This window comes from Carassius auratus, chromosome 26 (assembly GCF_003368295.1).
Source record: "Carassius auratus strain Wakin chromosome 26, ASM336829v1, whole genome shotgun sequence".
Lineage (NCBI taxonomy): Eukaryota > Metazoa > Chordata > Actinopteri > Cypriniformes > Cyprinidae > Carassius > Carassius auratus.
Window position 1 is genome coordinate 17,472,627 of NC_039268.1, and position 19,701 is coordinate 17,492,327.

General features: G+C 35.3%; 3 protein-coding genes across 4 annotated transcripts in view; 2 read left to right on the forward strand and 1 right to left on the reverse strand.

The window, feature by feature from the left end:
• Window positions 1–842: 842 nt before the first annotated feature.
• On the forward strand, window positions 843–6,556 carry ints15 (integrator complex subunit 15). Of its 2 annotated transcripts, none has more exons than XM_026204571.1 (8): window positions 843–986; window positions 1,584–1,786; window positions 1,936–2,157; window positions 2,770–2,935; window positions 3,163–3,464; window positions 3,552–3,753; window positions 4,051–4,090; window positions 6,008–6,556. In XM_026204571.1, the coding sequence occupies exons 1-8, from the start codon at window positions 866–868 to the stop codon at window positions 6,261–6,263; spliced, it is 1,512 nt and encodes a 503-aa protein (XP_026060356.1). In that variant the 5' UTR covers window positions 843–865; the 3' UTR covers window positions 6,264–6,556. The 2 variants fall into 2 exon arrangements, with proteins under 2 accessions (XP_026060356.1, XP_026060357.1); XM_026204572.1 differs by having other exon boundaries at window positions 855–986; window positions 1,570–1,786.
• Window positions 6,557–6,696: 140 nt separating this feature from the next.
• pmm2 (phosphomannomutase 2) lies at window positions 6,697–10,844 on the reverse strand. The gene is made up of 8 exons (XM_026204574.1): window positions 10,529–10,844; window positions 9,197–9,308; window positions 9,028–9,104; window positions 8,841–8,932; window positions 8,310–8,409; window positions 8,058–8,133; window positions 7,839–7,954; window positions 6,697–7,695 (listed from the first exon to the last, which is right to left on the reverse strand). Exons 1-8 carry the CDS (start codon window positions 10,601–10,603, stop codon window positions 7,567–7,569), a joined length of 777 nt encoding a protein of 258 aa, XP_026060359.1. The 5' UTR covers window positions 10,604–10,844; the 3' UTR covers window positions 6,697–7,566.
• A 132-nt stretch (window positions 10,845–10,976) lies between these two features.
• Window positions 10,977–19,701, forward strand: part of mad1l1 (mitotic arrest deficient 1 like 1) — a 58,478-nt gene continuing 49,753 nt past the window's right edge. The window contains exons 1-9 of the mRNA XM_026204569.1: window positions 10,977–11,067; window positions 11,948–12,122; window positions 13,009–13,149; window positions 13,418–13,597; window positions 14,038–14,162; window positions 14,257–14,338; window positions 14,505–14,635; window positions 14,742–14,856; window positions 15,146–15,207. Of these exons, the coding sequence (XP_026060354.1) occupies window positions 11,976–12,122; window positions 13,009–13,149; window positions 13,418–13,597; window positions 14,038–14,162; window positions 14,257–14,338; window positions 14,505–14,635; window positions 14,742–14,856; window positions 15,146–15,207 (983 nt within the window). The 5' untranslated portion in view covers window positions 10,977–11,067; window positions 11,948–11,975. The remainder of the gene's footprint in view (window positions 11,068–11,947; window positions 12,123–13,008; window positions 13,150–13,417; window positions 13,598–14,037; window positions 14,163–14,256; window positions 14,339–14,504; window positions 14,636–14,741; window positions 14,857–15,145; window positions 15,208–19,701) is intronic.

Consider the following 19,701-nt stretch of genomic DNA (forward strand, 5'->3'; position numbering starts at 1 on the left):
TTGATAATTGTATACCTTGACATAATATACAACTGTCAACATTTGAAATGGCTCAAAACCATTCATCGAAGTTGTCCTAAAACCTAAAACCAAAATGCGTTCTTTTCTTCTTCAAATGTTGACTACTATATTTAAATTCAATGTAAAGGTGCTTATTAAACATATTAGAAAGTGCTTATAAGGTTATTAGGCTAGTCGTTAAAATAATAATAAAATAAATGTTATCTTTTGTATTTTTATTTCAACTATTGAAATACAAATACAATATATAGTTATCTTTTTCATTTATTTTAACTTGATATAGCCTACTAAAATAACCATAAAAACTAGCCTTATAATAATAATAATAATAATAATAATAAAATAATAATAATAATTAATTAAAACATATTTATAACAATTTATTTAAATCCACTTAAAATATTACATAGTAGGCTACATAAATATTACAGAGGCTGTTAAACACACACACACACACACAACAAAATTACAAAAGTTTAGCTAACATGAAACTGAACACAGAAAATATAAATATAAAAATAAATTCTAATTATTAGTAAAAACTATAATTTTAATGCTAAATTAACTGTATCATGAGGTAACTCAATATTATTTGAGCTGTTCGATTTTTTGTTCATTTTCAAATTTATCATGGCTTTAGAAAGGAGGTTGTTTGGACTTAAAAATCACAATTAAAGTGTTTGAATGTTATTGAATTAGATTTTTTTTTAATCAAAGCAAGAATCGATTGTCCTGAAAACGCTTATTAGTCCAAATACAGTCTGCATGCAGTGTACACAACAGAATCTCCAGTTCGCAGGAGGCGCTGATCAGCCGCGCTCTTCTTCACACAAGCGAGTTTACTATGTCCTTTACGGGATTCCGTAGTTATTTTTGTGACGAACAACGTTCACATTGTCAGTTATGGGCGATAAACGTTTGCAGATTGATAGAAGCTAATGTAACGAGTCTAATTATCAACTCAGGTAAGGGTGTTGTAAGTATAAAAGTGTATACATTGTATGAACCGTGGAAACATTTAAAGACATCGGCGATGCAGCAATCGCGCTGTGTAAACGGGATCGCTTCAGACAATGTCCTGTGTCGCTTTCTGATGCTTATTTGTGTTTAACGCTACTAATTGAAAGCGTTCGATTAGCCCACACAATTCTTTAAGTGGCTAGTAATCCAACTAGTTAGTCTTTCTACCGATACATTATATTCAGAGCTTCTCTTTTTCATTATTTTGGATATGACACGCATTACAAAAAAATATTGCGTTGTCAGTATAATGATACCATAAGATGGTAATGTGAAACTAAGGGATACACGCTAGGAAAGACAAATATACTTTGCTTTACTGTAGTAATATCTCAAAAACATGGTACATGTCCAGCATTGTATTATAGTAATGCACGTTCAAAAAACCTAATGCATGTCCAAAATAACATGGTATTACAATGATGCATGTCCAGAAATACTACATATAATGATATATTAGGTTCTTATTATGTTAATGACTGATTAATGTATTTCATATGTCTCATTTGCTTGTGTTTGATGTTGTAGTTTCCCCTCCACAGAAGAGATGAGTGATATCCGGCATGCACTGCTGCGGCGTGATCCGCTGAGCGCGGCTAAAGAGGTTCTGTATCATCTGGACATCTCACTGGGCAGCGCTCTGCAGAGCTCCACCGGCCCCACGCCTGGACTAGAGAAGAGTATGGTGGAGCTGGTGGAGGAGTTCATCTTTCATGTCCCGAAAGACAGGAACATCCAGCCTAAGGTGAGGAACAGGAGTGTCAAGTCTAGTTTGACTAAAATAAAAATCTGTGTGGTGATGAATGCCATTCCATTGTTTGAAGCTGTCTTCAGTGTCACATGATGCTTCAGAAGTCGTTCTAATATGCTGATTTGACCTATGTGTTGTCTTAGAGGATGAGCTGCGTTCAGGAACTGCAACTGCTGGAGATCATGTGCAGTTACTTCCAGGAACAGAGCAAAGATGCAATCAGACAGATCATTTTCTCTGCACTCTTCAGTCTTCAAGGCAACAAGGCTGATGAGAGCCGCATGGCCATGCTTGGGAAGCTAGTTTCAATGGCTATAGCTGTGTGTCGGGTGCCAATACTAGAGTGTGCAGCCGTCTGGCTACAGGTGTGTGATATTAATGCGTTTACTTTCATTTTATGTCATAATTGACTGTTAATTAACATTTTCTTATTGTGAGCTTCACTAAAACGATCAAGAACAGTGTTAGTATTGTTTAGTACTATTAATAGTATTATTAGTATTTATTTTTTCAATTGTATTATTTTAATAATTTAGATTTTAATAATAATTAGCTCTTGTTTTTATATTTTCAGTATTCTGTTTAGTTTAGTTTTAGTATTTTTGTGCTTTTTAAATGTTTCAGTTTAGTTTTATCATTTTGGTTTTAGTACTTAAATTACAGGAAACATTTAAACTTTTTTCAGAAAGTTTTCAAATAATACTTTTTCAGCTTAATAGTTTTTTATAGCAGTAGTTTTAATTAACAATAACAGCAATGTTCAAGAACATGTTAATAACCCCGTAAACTTTCATTACAGTAATGCAAACATTTCTCAATACTTTAAATTGCATATTGTATTTTTAAATCATGGTAATATTTGTTATACTTTCATTAATTTTTTTCCTTTTATGCTATATTAGCTTTAATAAGCTAAAATGGCTGAAATATGACCACTTTTGAAACTTTTTTGTGTGTGTGTGTGTGTGTGTGTGTAGCGCACACACTCTGCATGGTGCGTGCGTTTGGCTCAGGTGCTGATGGATGATTACTGCACACTGGTGCCATGTGCCATCTCTACCCTGCAGAACATCTGTTCAGCCAGTCCTCGCTTCTGCTGTCAGCTCATCACTGCAGTAACGGCTCTCTATGACTTCTCCTCAGGTACTAGTTTTCTTTTTGTCATTTTTTTTTTTTTGTTTTTTTTTTTAGATCTGTCTACTTGATTAATTATTATATAGTGCATATTCTAAAATATTGAATGCATACAGTTTTTTTTATTATAATATTAAAAGTGTGATGTTTTAATATAAATTTCTTAATATAAAAGTTTACACTTTTATATAAATATTTTAATATTAAAAAAAAATAATTAGTATTGCTGCTTGCAGATGAGTTGACTCCGCCCCCTGCACTCTTGGAGATGCTGGTTGGTTGGATCACAGAAGATCCCAGACTACTGCTCCTCACCTTCATCAACACACCCCTCAATTCCAGCCTGCCATTAGGCTGCCTTGAGATCACGCCTCTTTTGGGTCTGCTCCGGTGGTGTGTGAAAGCCCCGTTAGCCTATCAGAGATGCCGCAAGCCAGCTTTGACCAATGGCCATGGGGAAAGTGAAAAAGGGACAGCATCTGAAGAGCTGTACTCTAAACTGCACCTGAGTGTTCTGCAAGTCTTTCTCATGTTGCAGGTGTTGTGTTTCTTCCGACTTTGTGAGGATTTAAGGATTCCATTCAGTATTAGAATTTATAATGTGTTTCTATTTGAACTCCTGCAGGTCCACCTGACAGAACAGAATTTGATAGGTCGGCTAGCTGTGCTTCCTGTGGAGTCTGTTGCCACGCTGGTAGAGGAAGTCAGCCGTCTGTGCGAGAAGCTCACGCCCTTCCCTGCTGCCAATCATATCCAGCTGGCACTGGATAGGCTGGCGCAAGCTCTTCAGGTCGCCATGGCAACAGGAGCTCTTCTGTGTGCTAGAGGTAAGTGATGCTTACTTCATGATGTCCTGTCTGGGGGTTGTGGCTAGGAGGGATACAGCAAAAACTGGAAGCTAACAATAAATTACATTTTCTATCTATTTGACTGTGTTTTGTTAATTTCTACAACTATCCTTTACAATAATGCAAACACAGTAATTATTGTTGTACAGTGTATTGATGTGCATATGTCCACTAGTTTTTGCTGTATCCCTTCTAGCCCTAGTCCTGTTTGGGTTTTGAACTGAAAAGTGCAGCATTTCAGTGATGTCATTTCCTGTCATGTCTTTTATCTCTCAGAGGACCTACGGGCTTTGTGCTCCAGACTTCCCCACAACAAGTAAGTCAATGATCACATGAAACCTGATCATGCAGATTTTAATATTAAAATAATATTGAATGATCTGTGATCATTTTAAAGGAATAGTTCACCCAAAAATGAAATCGTCACTAATTACTCACCCTCATGTCGTTCCAAACCCGCAAGACCTTCGTTTGTCTTCTGAACACAAATTAAGATATTTTTGATGAATCTCAAGAGCTCTATGACCCTCCCATAGACCGCAAGGGTCCTAACACGATCAAAGCACAGAAACTAAGGACATCATTAAAATGTAACATCAGTGGTTCAACCTTAATTTTACAAAGCTACAAGAATACATTGTGCGCAAAGAAAAAAAAAAACAACGACTTTATTCAACAGTTTGTCTCTTCCGATGATGCCATTTTGGAGAGTATCGATACACATTAGTATTAGTAAACAACTCATTAGTTAACCTTAATGCACTAATAACATATGATGTTCTGTGACCGCAGCACCGTATGCGGATACTGAGTTTATGTTTTTTACGCTATGATCTGAACGTAAACATGGTATCCGCACACTGACACAGAACAGCATACGTTGTTAGTGCATTAAAGGTATAGTTCACCCAATAATCAAAATTATGTAATTAATAACTCACCCTGATGTTGTTCCAAACCCGTGAGACCTCCGTTTATCTTCGGAACACAGTTTAAGATATTTTAGATTTAGTCCGAGAGCTCTCAGTCCCTCCATTGGAGCTGTGTGTATGATATACTGTCCATGTCCAGAAAGGTAAGAAAAACATCATCAAAGTAGTCCATGTGACATCAGAGGGTTCAGTTAGAATTTTTTGAAGCATCGAAAATACACTTTGGTCCAAAAAATAGCAAAAACTGTGACTTTATTCAGCATTGTCTTCTCTTCTGTGTCTGTTGTGAGAAAGTGCAAAACAAAGCAGTGTGTGATATCCGGTTCGCGAACGAATCATTCGATGTAACCAGATTTTTCTTTTAACCAGTTCACCAAATCGAACTGAATCATTTTAAACGGTTCGCATCTCCAATGCGCATTAATCCACGAATGACTTAAGCTGTTCACTTTTTTAATGTGGCTGACACTCCCTCTGAGTTCAAACAAACCAATATCCCAGAGTAATTAATTTACTCAAACAGCACACTGACTGAACTGCTGTGAAGAGAGAACTGAAAATTAACACCGAGCCGAGCCAGATAATGAACGAACGATTGACTCGTTCTCAAAAAAACTTACTCAACCTGTTATACTGTATTATGACAACCAATGTGAAATGGTGAATCTTACCATTCTTAATATATATAATTTATGACGTATGATGCTGTAGATTATATATCTGTACGTATCGACATCCCACCAACCCTTCAGAAACCCACATCAGTAAATCACTAGTCTCAGCCTCAGACGTCACGCCCACAGACCATTGCCTAAATGTCGGATGCATATGGGACACAAAAGTGGAAACACTTCAGGAGTGTCGAAGTCATCATCGGATTGGTTGAATTATACAGGATTACCGCTAGACGTGTGTCGCGTTCTTTAACGTTCTTTCTGGAAACAAAGATACCATGGCACCAAACCCCCTTATTAGGCACTTAAGATCAACTAAATGCTGGATTTTCAAAAGTATATGAAATATTTAAAGTTTAAGGCATAGAAACTTTAAAATATGTCAAGAGAGTTTTGCGCACCGGTCTGTTATTGTGGCGACATTTCCACACCTCAAAACGTCATGATGAATGAAACTGTTTGAGAAGTCAGTCAAATGGACTTATGGGCGGGCCTTGGCCAGTGAAAGCTGCCATGAATCCCACACCTTCAATATAAGGGTCTGGCTATGCAAGACTAGTCAATCACTATCTACTGTTTTTGGTCATTTGTGAGCTTTGTGTAGTAACAGTCTGTTTTGTGTTGCAGTCTGTTACAGCTTGTGATGTCCGGTCCAGTAGTGCAGCCTCCACCTCACAGTGGACCCTTCCAGCCCAACATGTATCCACACATCCACCCGGGTCGGCCCTCTTCTCTCTCTCCCCACAGCCCGCACCCTGTACTGTCACCGCACCCAGCGCTGTCCCCACATCGCCCGCTAACGGCCCACACCGCACACCCTTCTCTCTCTCCACATGCCTTCCATCCTGCTGCCATGGCCTTTCCTTACCGGCCCATTCGTTAACCAGCTATGCAGGACTTTTGGACTACTCTGCTTCCTCTTGGGATGAGAACAAACTTGTTATATTTTATATTAGATGATCTTCAAAACTTTCGGTTTGAACTTGTAGTCATGTTTGGCTTGGTCAGGTTATATGGTCTTGTGTATCATAAACTGGGATATCCATTGTATAATTTTAAGTTTGATATAGACTTTAAAAAGCGCTTGTACAGATTAAGTGTTGTTTCAGGTAAAAATGCATTCATACCTTTTCAACAATACTGTACAAACCATGAAATATATTTTTGGAAAATCTACATTTGTGGTTATTTAATGGCCTGCTTAAGTAGCACATTTTATAATTAAAATTCTTAAAATATTTAACATTTTCCAAATGAAAGTGTTCATTTTTGGTTTCAAAAAGCAATTAGTAACAACAAAAAAGAGAAAATATCAGTTCAGTAAATATTTTTATTCATCAATCTAAAATGTGCATGTGAGTAGGTTATTACAAACACTGAGAATTTTATTTTTTCAAACGTGTTCCTAATAAAAACTACGAACCCCCCCTTTTTTTTTTAGCTCAGAATATCTACAGTACTCTCTTATGGTTTTGAACTTGTTTAATATACATAAACTGGCACAGAGCAGCAATATCCAATCAGAATATATTTCCCATTTATTATACAGCATTTGCATTCACTTATTTGACTTCAGCATGTAGATTAACTCTGCCAAGGAAAAACTATTGGTTTTGTTGTCAGGAAACGAAATATTCAGTTAGTTTAATTTGAACAAAACTAGTTAAACCTGAAGTTAATAAAGCTCTTTGTCTTGATGTCTTTTTAAATTCTACTTATGAAAATTAGACCTAAATTGTAGTACCTTCACCATTAATTTGAATTAAGTCCAGCCTACACCTGTTCTTATTAATCACGTTTGCTCCAGATTTAAAAACAACAACAACCCATAATAAAACAACATGTACAGTAACATTTGATGAAAACCAAACCTGTTATAACTGAATGATATCTGTCTTTACATTTAATCCAAAGTGTTTAATAACAAAATAAAAATGTATAGTGTATATTTCCAGTATTGACATGATTAAAGGCACAGAAGTTCAGATATAGTGACGCTAGCACCAGTCAGTTCCTTAAACCTGTAAATAATACCAGATTACATATAAAATGAACACTGTATGAACAGGTTCATCTATTAACTGTCATGACCTACAATCACTGAAGTACACAAAGACAATAATGGCTTGGATATGTCAAGTGAGATTTCTATGCATAATTTCACAGTTCATGGACATTGTATCTTTCTACTGTACTTCATTCTGGATGGCAGAGCTCAAGAAGAGCTCCTTGCAGATCCTCTGTGTGTCCTCAGGAGACTTGACCTCATGACCAATTGTTCTGGGGTCAGCAAAGATTTCATAATCGTTTCCGCCCTGTTTGTAAAAAAAAAAAAAGAAAAGAAATATGACAAAACTGTTTAATTCAAGCATGTCTGAGACATTTATACAGTTGCATACGCACGATTACACAAATGCTACTACTAGTCACGATTGTAGTAGTAAAAATTTGGGCTCACAGGCATAGTCTTGTCTCCAAAGAAATGGATGCGCTGATATGAGTCTTTCTCTACAATTCCCAGACAGTATCGCTTATCCCAACCCTCTGGAAACACATCAAAGCTGATCTGCCCACCTGCAGAAATATACATATTATGATGTATAGAATTTATATATACACTACACAGACATATTATTGGCTATACAACTATATCTACAGTACTTAAATTGTTACAAACCAATGGAGAAAGCTAGTCCTTTCCCAGCAAACTCTTCCTTTAAAATGGAGACAAACTTTTCTCTGATTTTCTCCTTCTGCATAAGAACATTTAAAAGTCACGCAACCTTTTAATGACATTCTTTCAAAAGACAATGAGTGATTTTTTTGTTAAAAAGTTTATTATAAAAATATTATATAATATATAAATAATTGCATGGATTTTCAAGCATAGATGTACATTATTTTTAGTTTGTGTTAGTAATAAAATTACCTTATCAAGTTCAAAGAATTCAATTCTCTCTTCTTGGCTGCAGCTTCGACCAATTGGAGAGACATTCAGCATTCCGTTACGGAATTCAATAAATGTTCCTCTGAGATGTAAAGAGTGAAGATGTAAGTATTATGGTTGCAAGAAAAAAGATGGTGTTTATATATACATAAAGTTTGGGGTCAGTAAGATTTTATTTGATCAAAAATATAGCAAAAACTGAAATGCTGTAAAATGTTATTACAATTAAAAAAGTATTATTCTATTTAAATATATATTAAAATGTAATTTATTCTTGTGATGTCAAAGCTGAGTTTTCAGCATCAATACTCCAGTCTTCAGTGTCACATGATCTTCAGAAATCATTCTAATATGTTGATTTGCTGCTCAAGAAACATTTCTTTTTATTATCAATAAAAATATTTTCTAAAAGAAATGTTAAATAATCTCTAATATTCACAATCAATATTTACCAACTTTAAAGTAAAGCAATAAAAATATGTTTTCCGCAAGCAACGTCACATATATACTCACCTTTTCTTGGGCAGTTTTATCTTTGAAAGGTAATTGAGGCAGAAATTGATAAAATCCTGTAAAACCTCCTCTCCCAAGTGTGCCTGAATATTCTGATGAAAAAAAAATTTAAATAGAAAAGCAACAAATATAATTTGCTAGACAAGTTTGTGATCTCATTTAAAAGTAAACTGAGAATTCAAATTACCTGCACAGAATGCAGCTGCCCAAACCTGTATGCTACCAAACCGTTCTCAGCAAACACGTAATCCACTCTATTAATAACTGTAAAGGATATGAAAGATTTTACGTACTCCTGACCACTATAAATACACTGAATGTTTTGTGCATAATATTATTTATTGTTATACACACACCATCATCACCCAACTGTTCTTTAATTTTGTCCAGGTCTGATCCTCCGACCACCCCGACTCTCACTCGCTGTCTGAGTTCATTCAAGAACTGATGCATGTCAGGAGTCGCTTTCTAAAGACAAAAACATACAAACACAGGGGAACTACTTTACTCCAAACACAAAATAATAAAATGCCAGTCCTTCTTTATATATAGATTTGTTTTTTTTTTTATCTTTTCCGTTATGTGAAGTTTAATGAATTGCTTTGTTCTTCGTAATTATTTTAAAGCTTAAATTTCAGGTAACTACATCCCCTGCTGTAGTGTGTTTTGTAGCTAAAGTGTGTGTGTTACAGTTTTTCACCCTTATGTATTGAAACATGAAATAGCTGTTCTGTAGCAAGTTTGTCTGTAGAGAAATTGACTTTCAAAAAGTTAATGTACCACTGAGAACATATTCACTGGAAGTGAAAAGTGTCACAAGTTACTAATCACAATCTTCCATACATCAACTTCTGAAACAGAAATACTAATTCTTCTGCCTCAAAATTACTTTAACAAGCATTAATATAAGCCATTATTTTCTGATTTTAATTGACTTATTAAAATTATTCATATTTTCACCATCTTGGAAAAAACTGCATATAAGAGGTATTCTACTTTTTAAAGTGTTTTTTTGTTTTTGTTTTACTTTCTAAAAATGTCATAAATCTTATTCATTTTATAATGAATATACATGTTTTAGTTATACCAACAATGTCAGGCAGAAATTATGTGATAAAATAATATAATATAAATAATATATAAATATATAATATATAAATAATATAAATATATAATTGCAGGATATCAAGAAGAAAACAACAACAGAAAAGTCATTGGGCCTCTGAATTTTGCTGTGGACAAGGGGGGCCCTGGAGTCAAAAAGGTTGCAAACTACTGATTAAAATTTTCTTGCACTGTATAAAATGTTATTCACCAGGATGTGTTTAATTTTACACATAAAATCAATCTTCACCTCACAAGCAGTCTAAAATAGTATGGAGAATGAAAGTTATCTTTAATAAACAACCACGACTGTCATTTAGGATGTGATAAGAAAGAAGATTAGATTACTTTATATTATCACCCCAAAACTGTATTTACAATACATATTTGACTTCCTAAAAACACAGTCAGATTACTGCAATCAGATCACAAGATGCTTATACAGATCATCATTCAGTTTCATACATTTACGCCATACTTAAGTTTTGTTTTTAAAAGCACTTGTCAACTCACAACAAATGATTATGCATCAGTAGTCATTCGCGCCTACATTCATAACTACTGTATATTAAAAATTCTCTCACCTGGCGAGCAGCTGTTAAAGTCCCGTCCACATCAAACAAACACAGTGTTGTCGGATCCGCGCTAGAACTGGCCATTGTAAAATTAGCAAACTGAATAAATCACTGTACGATCCGTGTGAAGTTTGTGACAGTCCTCCAGCATAAGACTTTCGTTTCATCCATTCAGCAGTGCAACGTCACATCTTCCGTGTTGTCGGAGCGCGTGAGTTACACGTCAGAGTAAACGACCTCCGCGAGCTCATCAACAACACTAGTGCTTGTGTGTTATTAATTTTACGCACCAGTTCAATAAACAACAAGAATGAGTTGGATTATCCAGCATAGATGTACATAGTATTTTTCGCTAGTGTAAATTTCGATGAAAGCAGAAAAAGTGAATCCATTCCGCCCATCCACAAAGGTGGCGCTGTTGTGTTGTTGAGCGAACCAGCGCTCATTTCCTCACATATACGAAGTAGCGGCCCCTCAACCAACGGCAACAAAACTACCGCAAGTTCAAACTAGAAGCACGAGCGCCAAGAGAGAGGGTCCCGAGAAGCGTGAGTTACTGATTTATCATAAATACACGTATGTTAGTGAATTTGGTCTGCGTTTTAGACTGTACAATCGTTTTATTGACGAGCATTAATAAGGTCAAGTTAGCTGAACTCTTGCTAATTAAATACACTGAACTGTTAGCGTGTGTGGATTTACTTCATATGAGGTTACCGTCTGTATTAATGCTTACCTTCATAAACAAGAATTGTAAAATATTTCATTTAATTCGTCATTTAATCTGCTTTAATGAGATCTCGAGTCTGTATTAGTAACTTAAATACTACGTTTTGGACCATGAACTATGACAATACCATATTTTGAGGTTTTGTGTTGTGTACAGTTAAAATGTCATGATGTATAAATAGGTCACACCTTTAGTACATGGTATGTAGCAAATTACGTTACTCTGGTATTGTCATTTTATACCATGATGGAAAATATTTCCACACTCAGTAAGTATGTGTGTGTGTGTGTGTGTGTGTGTGTGAAGTGTCATTTTTTTTTTACTACATCAGACCCCTTATTTAACTTTTAAAGTGCTGTTCAACAGTGGGAACATGCTAGAGAAGGCTATATTTTCGTGTATTTTTAAAATGAGGAGACATTATGTAAGACTTTGAGAATTATTGAAACACATCTTATTCTTCATCATATGATGTAAGATGTACTTATTTTTTAACATTTCTATAATAAACTGCTAAAATTTTAATACCATCCAAATGGGGTATAGATACATGCTTACTACTTTAAACTGAATTGACTATATTTTACATGTACTGTTTAATTATTTGGTTTGTGCAGTAGGTTTCTTGAGGTAAATTGAGGAGGTTTATTAATAGCTTTTTACACATTTATTTATTTACATTTTTCCTAACTCTGCAGAGGAGACTGTTGTCAAGACATTGTCAATATGGATGATATGGAGGATGACACCACAATCTTCTCAACGCTAAAATCTTTCAAGAGTTTCATATCGTGTCCAGATCGCTCTTTACTCGAGACTGAGCCAGCCTTTGGAAGAAGTGGCCTTCAAAATCTCTATACCAAAAGAGTGGAGGCAAGTCACAGACTCTTTTCATATTTTAGGCCTATTTTTTATGGAAGTATCTCTACATTTCACTTCCATGGTCTTATAAATATGCAGTTTGTCTCTTAAAGGAAAAGTTCACTGGTGAAACATTTACTCACTCAGATTTGGAGAAATTGAGCATTTTCCACACTTGGTCACCAAAGCATTCAATGGGTGCCGTCAGAATGAGAATCCCAACTACTACCGAAAATGTCACCGTTATCCACAAGTAATCCTCACAACTCCAGTTCATCAATGAACATTTCGCGATTTAAAAAATTAAGTCATTAAAATTTTGAAACCGTAAACCACTGCTTCTTACTAAAATACTAGTCTTCTATCCATATATGTTCTATCTATAATAATGCATTTCTCCAGTGCAAAAGTCGTCTTGTCTGAATCTGGAGAGAAATATGCACAGAGCAAGCATGCTTTGCAAGCAAAAAACAGTCCAAAACAGTTCTAACTTTTAAATCAGATAAAGCTTTATTATGGATTGTAGAGTTATATTTTGTCCAGAAGCAATGGTTTAATGTTAAAATACTTTTAATGATGGATTTGTTTCTTACAAACATGCTTTTTTTTTGCTTCGCAAGACATTAATTGGTAGACTGGAGTTTTGTGGATTACTTGTGGAGTATTGTGGTGTTTTTAATCAGCTGTTTGGACTCTAATTCTGACGGCACCCATTCACTGCAGAGCATCCACTGGTGAGCAAATGCTTTAATGTTAAATTTCTACAAATCTGTTCTAATAAAAGAACTAACTCATTTACATCTTGAATGTCCTGAGGATGATAATTTTTTGGGGGTGAACTATTCCTTTAATATAGTACGTGTAGAGCAAATGATTGAATTTTGTTGTTGTGTGGTAGTTGGAGGAGGCTGCAGAGCGTGTCCGTTCTCACACTAGCCTGCTGCAGCTCACTCAAGAGAAACAACAGATGGAACTTAGTCACAAACGGGCCCGTATAGAGCTAGAGAAAGAGGCAAACAGCAGCTCCAGAGACTTACAGGTGAGTGATAGGTGGCATAGTGCTGTAAAACATGGGTTCTGTTGGATTTTCTTTTACTCTCCCCTTACTCCCATTTTCTAAACATATTCGGCAATATCTAAAAAAATTGCAACCTAAAACAGGGTGTTAGAAACACCTTAGACAAAATCCATTAGGATGTGATTTGGTGTATTCAAGGCAAGATTGTCTAGTCTTTGCTTTTGTCTTTGCTGTGAAAAACCTCATTTAACCTGTGTTTGTGTGTGTATGTGTCTGATTACATTTGCAGAGGGAAATTGACCGTAACAGGGAGCTACTTTTGCAGATCAGGCATCTGGAAGAAAGAGAAGAGAAAGCAAATCAAGATCTTAATGAACAAATGGAAAACAACAAAGCTTTAAAGCGTAACTTTGAGGAACTCCACAAGAAAGCCAATGAAAAAGACTGCAAACTCGCTGAGGCAGACCAGGTGTGTTTATTTATCTTTTGTATTAGTGTTTGTAGAAAGATGAAAAGATGCTCCCATGAAACGGTTTGATGAACTATTAAAATGATAATAGTTTGAATACGTAAAATGGTTTGTTTGGGATTTTTTTAAATAAAAAGTTAAAACGTACAGCATTTATTTGAAAAGCAGAAATATTATGTAACGTTATAAGTGTCTTTACTGCCACTTATGATTAAACCAATACGTCTTTGCTGAATTAAATTTTTTTTAAAACATCTTCTTTGTAAGATTTTGTAAAACAACTTTTAAAGTGTTGTACATTAACAAAAAATAAAATAATTGTATGTCAGTCATTGTTTACAAATATGATTTAGTTGAAATCCTTTTTTTGACATTTTTTTTCTGTTAATACAGTTAGGATTGCAATCGTTTAATTCAAGTAAATTCTTTTCATGTTGCAGATGATCAGTGAGTTGAAAGATGAGACACGAAGGCTCAATCAACAGATCCAGATTCAGGAGTCCAAATTCTCCACCCAGAACCTGGAGATCCAGTCCCTGCAGGAACAACTGGACGTGCAGCGCAAGTATGAATTCCCACATACACAAATGCACACTATTTTCCTCATAACCTCTATAAATACATATGCATGGTGTTGTTTTTCCTTCGTTTGCCTTTAGAAAGTTCCAGGATGTCAGTCAGAGGTACCAAAATCTGCAGTCATCTCATTCCACCAGCACAGAGAGTGAACGAAAGATGAAGGTATTTGTGTTTAATTCTTATTCATCTATTTCTATGATTTGTGGAGCACTGAGGGATGTCAGAAATAGTGGTATTAAGTACCAGGTCTGTGAAAAAAGAATGTGAAACTTGTATTTTACATCAAGAAATTATTTTATTTGTGCCCTGCTTCCTCTTATGTCTGCAGGAGTTGGAGAGGCGTTTGGCTCTTCAGGAGCAAGACTCTGTGATTGTGAAGAACATGAAATCAGAAGTGGCCAGACTGCCTGAACTGGAGCGGGAAATTAAACGTCTGCGGGAGGAAAATACTTTCTTAAGGTTTCAACATTGTCATCAGCATACTTTTTGTGTGATGGATACATGCATAAATCTTTATTTAGAATTATAACTAGTACTGTCAATTATCTCTCAATTTCCTTCTCAGAGAGACAAAAGAGAACAACAGTCTGCTGAGAGAAGAGACTGAGGGTTTGAGGAGGAAGTTAGAGAGAATGGAGAGAGTGATGGAGGAGAAACTGAAAGTAGAGTTGGAGAAAGAGGTAAACAGTTACACATTTGCAGAGACTAATTTGAGATTGAACATTTAGTATAATTATTCTCTGAAAATATTGTGTGAATCCTTGAATTAACAATAATTTGTGGTTTTTATATGGTGCGTTTTTAATGTGCAATATTTGCAAAATATGTCTGGTCTTGTTATGCAAAATTAACGCTCTGATTATAAATAATATTATGCTTGATATTTTACCCCCAAAAACGGGTGTAATGGTAGTGTTTTGTAACTTGCATTTTATGGTATGGTTTAAATCAAAATTGTGTATCTTCTAGAAACTGGAGCATGAGCTGCAGGCTTGGGAAAACATTGGCCAGTCTACAGGACTTAATATTAGGTGGGTATTTTCTTATGTATAATTATTATTTAATAAACGCATAGCTAAAGTAATTGTTTGGCTGGAAATATTGTCTTAAAAGCCTGACTGATAACTGACAATCGATGTATGAATTTTGAGGGAATTGTTAATATATATTCCAAGAAACTCTATAGTTTTGGTTCATATGGTGAATAAAAATGCCACTAGAGGGCGCTCTGATCTCAAGAAACATGTTGTTTCTCTCCTCTGCATCTGCCCCTGTGTAGGTCTATTAACTTGTGTTAGGTCAGTCAGTGTTATTGCTTGTAAATTCTACATGGTCTCTGGTTCTGCAGTGATTTCAAGGTCAGCTTGTTATAGATGGTGAAGCGCTTGCTGTTTGCATATGCATGCGTTCTATTGATCATGTGAGATGTAAATGTGCTTTGTCACTCATGTGGAAACATATAAACAGTGTCTGTTTAATGGCTTATGTGGATTTGGTGGAACACACACAGTGCTCTTGAAGTACCCCTCAAAATGACAAACACGGAGTCTCTTATTAGTCAATCACTGTCCTAAACGTCAGACACCAGAGCGAGCGACGGATCTTATCTCTTACAGATATTTAATGATATTATGAGTATCTAAACATCTGCTGATAGAAAACTGACAATAATTAAGATGTTAAAATATTTTTATTTTATTTTAATTGGTAGTAATATTTCACAATTACGGTTTTCTTTTACTGTATTTTTAATACAGACTTTTGAACTGTAATGTAAATATGGTTATAGATATATATAATATATAGTGTAAATGTAATATATTTAAAGCGTTGTGTTAAGGTGACTTATTTATTTATTTCAAACTAGGGATGCACCGATACCACTTTTAATGTTAGATAACTTTGATAGAATGGTATGTAATGGATTACAATCAACCAAAAATTATTCAGACAGCTGAATGACAGTATTTACATAACTACCAATACTTAGTCAGGCAACCCTTAGCTGTAATGACAGCCTGTAGTCTCCGGAGCATGCTGTCATCCAGGTTCAAACCTGAGCTTGGACTCGGACTGAATAATTTTTGGTCCCAAATTTGTATGACTTTTACTGGTAGTCTACTGTATGAATAATTTTTGGGTATAATTTGTCACAGTTTAACTATCCTTATTTACATAAATGAACTATAGTGTTCTGCACTCACTAGTAAAAAAAATATATATCTCAAATTATATCTGGTCTCTGAATAATTTTTGGTTTGACTTTATATCCTTCGGTTATTTTCACACTTAATTATGCCCATTAAAATGTATTTTACAAGTTTTTGTTACTTTCTTTGTTCATTTTTTTTTGCTCTATGGTCATCATTAATTTAATAGCATTAGAATCACTCCATTGCAGCGACTTAGTGCTGTAATCACACACTTTGCTGTAATAATGCACAGAACCACTCATTATAAATCTTCTGTGATATATATATATATATATATATATATATATATATATATATATATATATATATATATATATATATATACATATACATATACATATTTTTTTTTTTTTTTTTTTTTTAATTGTGCTTCGATTTATATTCCAAAGCCACTCATATAATACAGAAATACTTATGCAAGCAAAACATGTGCAATGGGTGCATGTATTTGTACTGGTGCAGAATGAGAAGGACAAGTAGTTACAGCCTAGCGCTTTTCACACAGGCTGCTAGATTCACTTTCGCCAGAAAGTCGTGTAAGCCTAAGGTTGAAAATAAACTGTTTATAGTGAATGCCTCTATAAATGGTCGTATTTTTACGATTTAGTTTTAATCCAATTGATGCGTGTGCTAAATAAGTCAAGATCATACAACAGAAGTGTGCTCTCTCTCTCGCTCGCTCTTTTGTGCATTGTTTTACTTGTTTTTGACATATCTGACCGAACTACATACTTTCCAGTGATGAAAGGTATATTCACTCCTCCAGCGTGTGCTCAGTTCACTCTTCGTGCTTTGTCAGCTATACAGGTGTTAATACTGAATGTTTAACATATTCATTGCTTACATGTACTTCGTAGACATCCTTATATCTAATAACTCCATTCTGCTGTCTGTTGTTCTGTTGTCGTTGTTTCTTCGTCTGAGAATGGAACTTATCACATGCTGTGTTTTTGGCATCGGGGCTTGGTATTGGGGCATTTTAATGAGTAAGAGTACAGGAGCTCAGTATCTGGCCGATACCAGTATCGGTGCATCCCTGTTTTAAACCCTTCTTTCTATCTCCACTGCTCCGGGTGTGTGCTCACAGTGTGTGTGTGTGTGTTCACTGCTCTGTGTGTGTGCATTTCGGATGGGTTAAATGCAGAGCACAAATTCTGAGTATGGGTCACCATACTTGGCTGAATGTCACTTCACTTCACTTTCACTTCACTCTAGTTCTAACAAAAATGCAAATTCTGTCATTATTTACTTACCCTCATGTCGTTCCAAACCCTTCATTACAAACCCATACTGCAAAGACTTTCGTTCATCTTCAGAACACAAATTAAGATATTTTTGATGGAATCTGAGGGCACTCTGACCCTCCATAGACAGCAATATTACCACGATCAACGCACAGAAATGTAGCAAGAACATCAGGAAATTGGTCCATGTGACATCAGGGGTAATACCATAATTTTATGAAGCTATGAGATTACTTTTTGTGCACAAAGAAAACAATAATAACAATTTATTCAGTGGTTCTTGTTCCCGAATAACAGTCTTTTCCCATTTTGGAGAGTACCCCAGAATTCAGTCAACGTAAGTGTTGTTTACGTTCAGTTTGCGCGCACTGTCTACTGAACATAAACAAACCTGCTTACATTTAGCGAAAGCATGCTGAACGTAAACAACGCTCAATACGTTAATTACTAGGGCTGGGTAAAAAATATCTATCTCTATTTTAATAAATTCTCATTTTTACAAACAATAATGATATTACCATGATAAACAGAGAAACATAGCAAGGACATCATACTGTTCTCAGATTCCATCAAAAATATCTTAATTTGTGTTCTGAAGATGAACAAAGGTCTTACTGGTTTGAAACGACATGAGGGTTAGTAATTAATGACAGAATAAAATTTTGGGTGTGCTAACCCTTTGATATGCAAGGACAACTATAAGTTCATCATACATTGATTTGTCTTAGTGTCCTAAAAGGAATTTTTCATTTGGGTGAGCTGTTCTTTTAAATATACTGGTGAGGTGATGGCTCTGTTTCTCGTTTGTCACATGTAAACTCGGAAAAACAGACTCCTGTAGTTTCATGTAAGTGCTGTACTTTTCAACAGCAGGAATGTGTTTAAGTTTGCGTCATATTATTTGTAGTGGAAAAACTTTAAGCAAAACTTCTTCGTTCTTTCTAACTATGGATATCAGAGGAAGTATTATTCCAAACAGAAATTGAATCCAATTAGATTAGACGGTTTAATACAAGAAAAAAATAAAATATGCCTGAAATGTTTTTCTTTCAAATTAACAAATGGGACTTGACTTAATTGCTTTCATTTATATTCACTCCTATCATTATAAACCATAATATTTACCTACATATAGTTTTGCTGAAACCTTTCAAAGGGATGTTTCACCAGAAAATAGAAAAACTCACCCTCAGTCTTTAGGGCACTTATAGGCATATAAAAACCATTACGATATCCAGGACGGTGCATTATTTCCAACAAAATCATTGCAAATTTGTTGTGAATTATCTTGTAACGATTATTTTAGATGTATGTGTGTTTTTGAATGTAGTAGAGCATAAACCTCCCTCTTTGACTATTCTGTAATTGCCCAATAATGATTATTAACTTCAAACGGCACGCAATTGCTCACAGAGTCAATATCCTTCATGTATCTGGGCAGAATCTTAATTCCCATATAGGTTCTTCCTCCTCAGATCAGTTCTCTCCTCCCTGTTCTCTGTGACGTCCGTTTTTCTCAGCGAAGGTCTTTGTTCCTGTTTGTATGCATTTCCTGTCTTTGAAGTATGATATGGCCTTGGGTGATGCGTTTGAATGCAGGATTCAACTGGTTATGCTTACATTCGCATAGGTAAAACACTTTATGTAATCAAACTCTTCCCAACGTATTTCAGTTGCTCTGAAGGGATAATGGCATGGCAAATGAGCCAAAGTGCCCCTCTCGCTTTGGTGGAGCAGAAATCAGATTTTGGATTCTGATTGATCATTGAACATGACTCATTCTGCTCTCTCTGCTCTCCAGGCCTATGAACCACCACATTCACCGGCAGTATAAATATGTCAGGCGGTAGTTTCATTCTGCTCTCTCATGTTTTACCTGGGCGAGCAATGTAACTCTCGTGGGGATTCTCCAAATAAAAGAAACTGGTGTCATATCTTCTCAATGTTTTGTCTCAGCAAAGAAAAGTGCAGCGGTCGGGACTTTCCTTTTTTGTACTGTGGACTCATTTCATCTCGGCGTGAAGGAAAAGAAAGATAACTTTCTGAAAAATGAAGAGGGAAAGAGAAA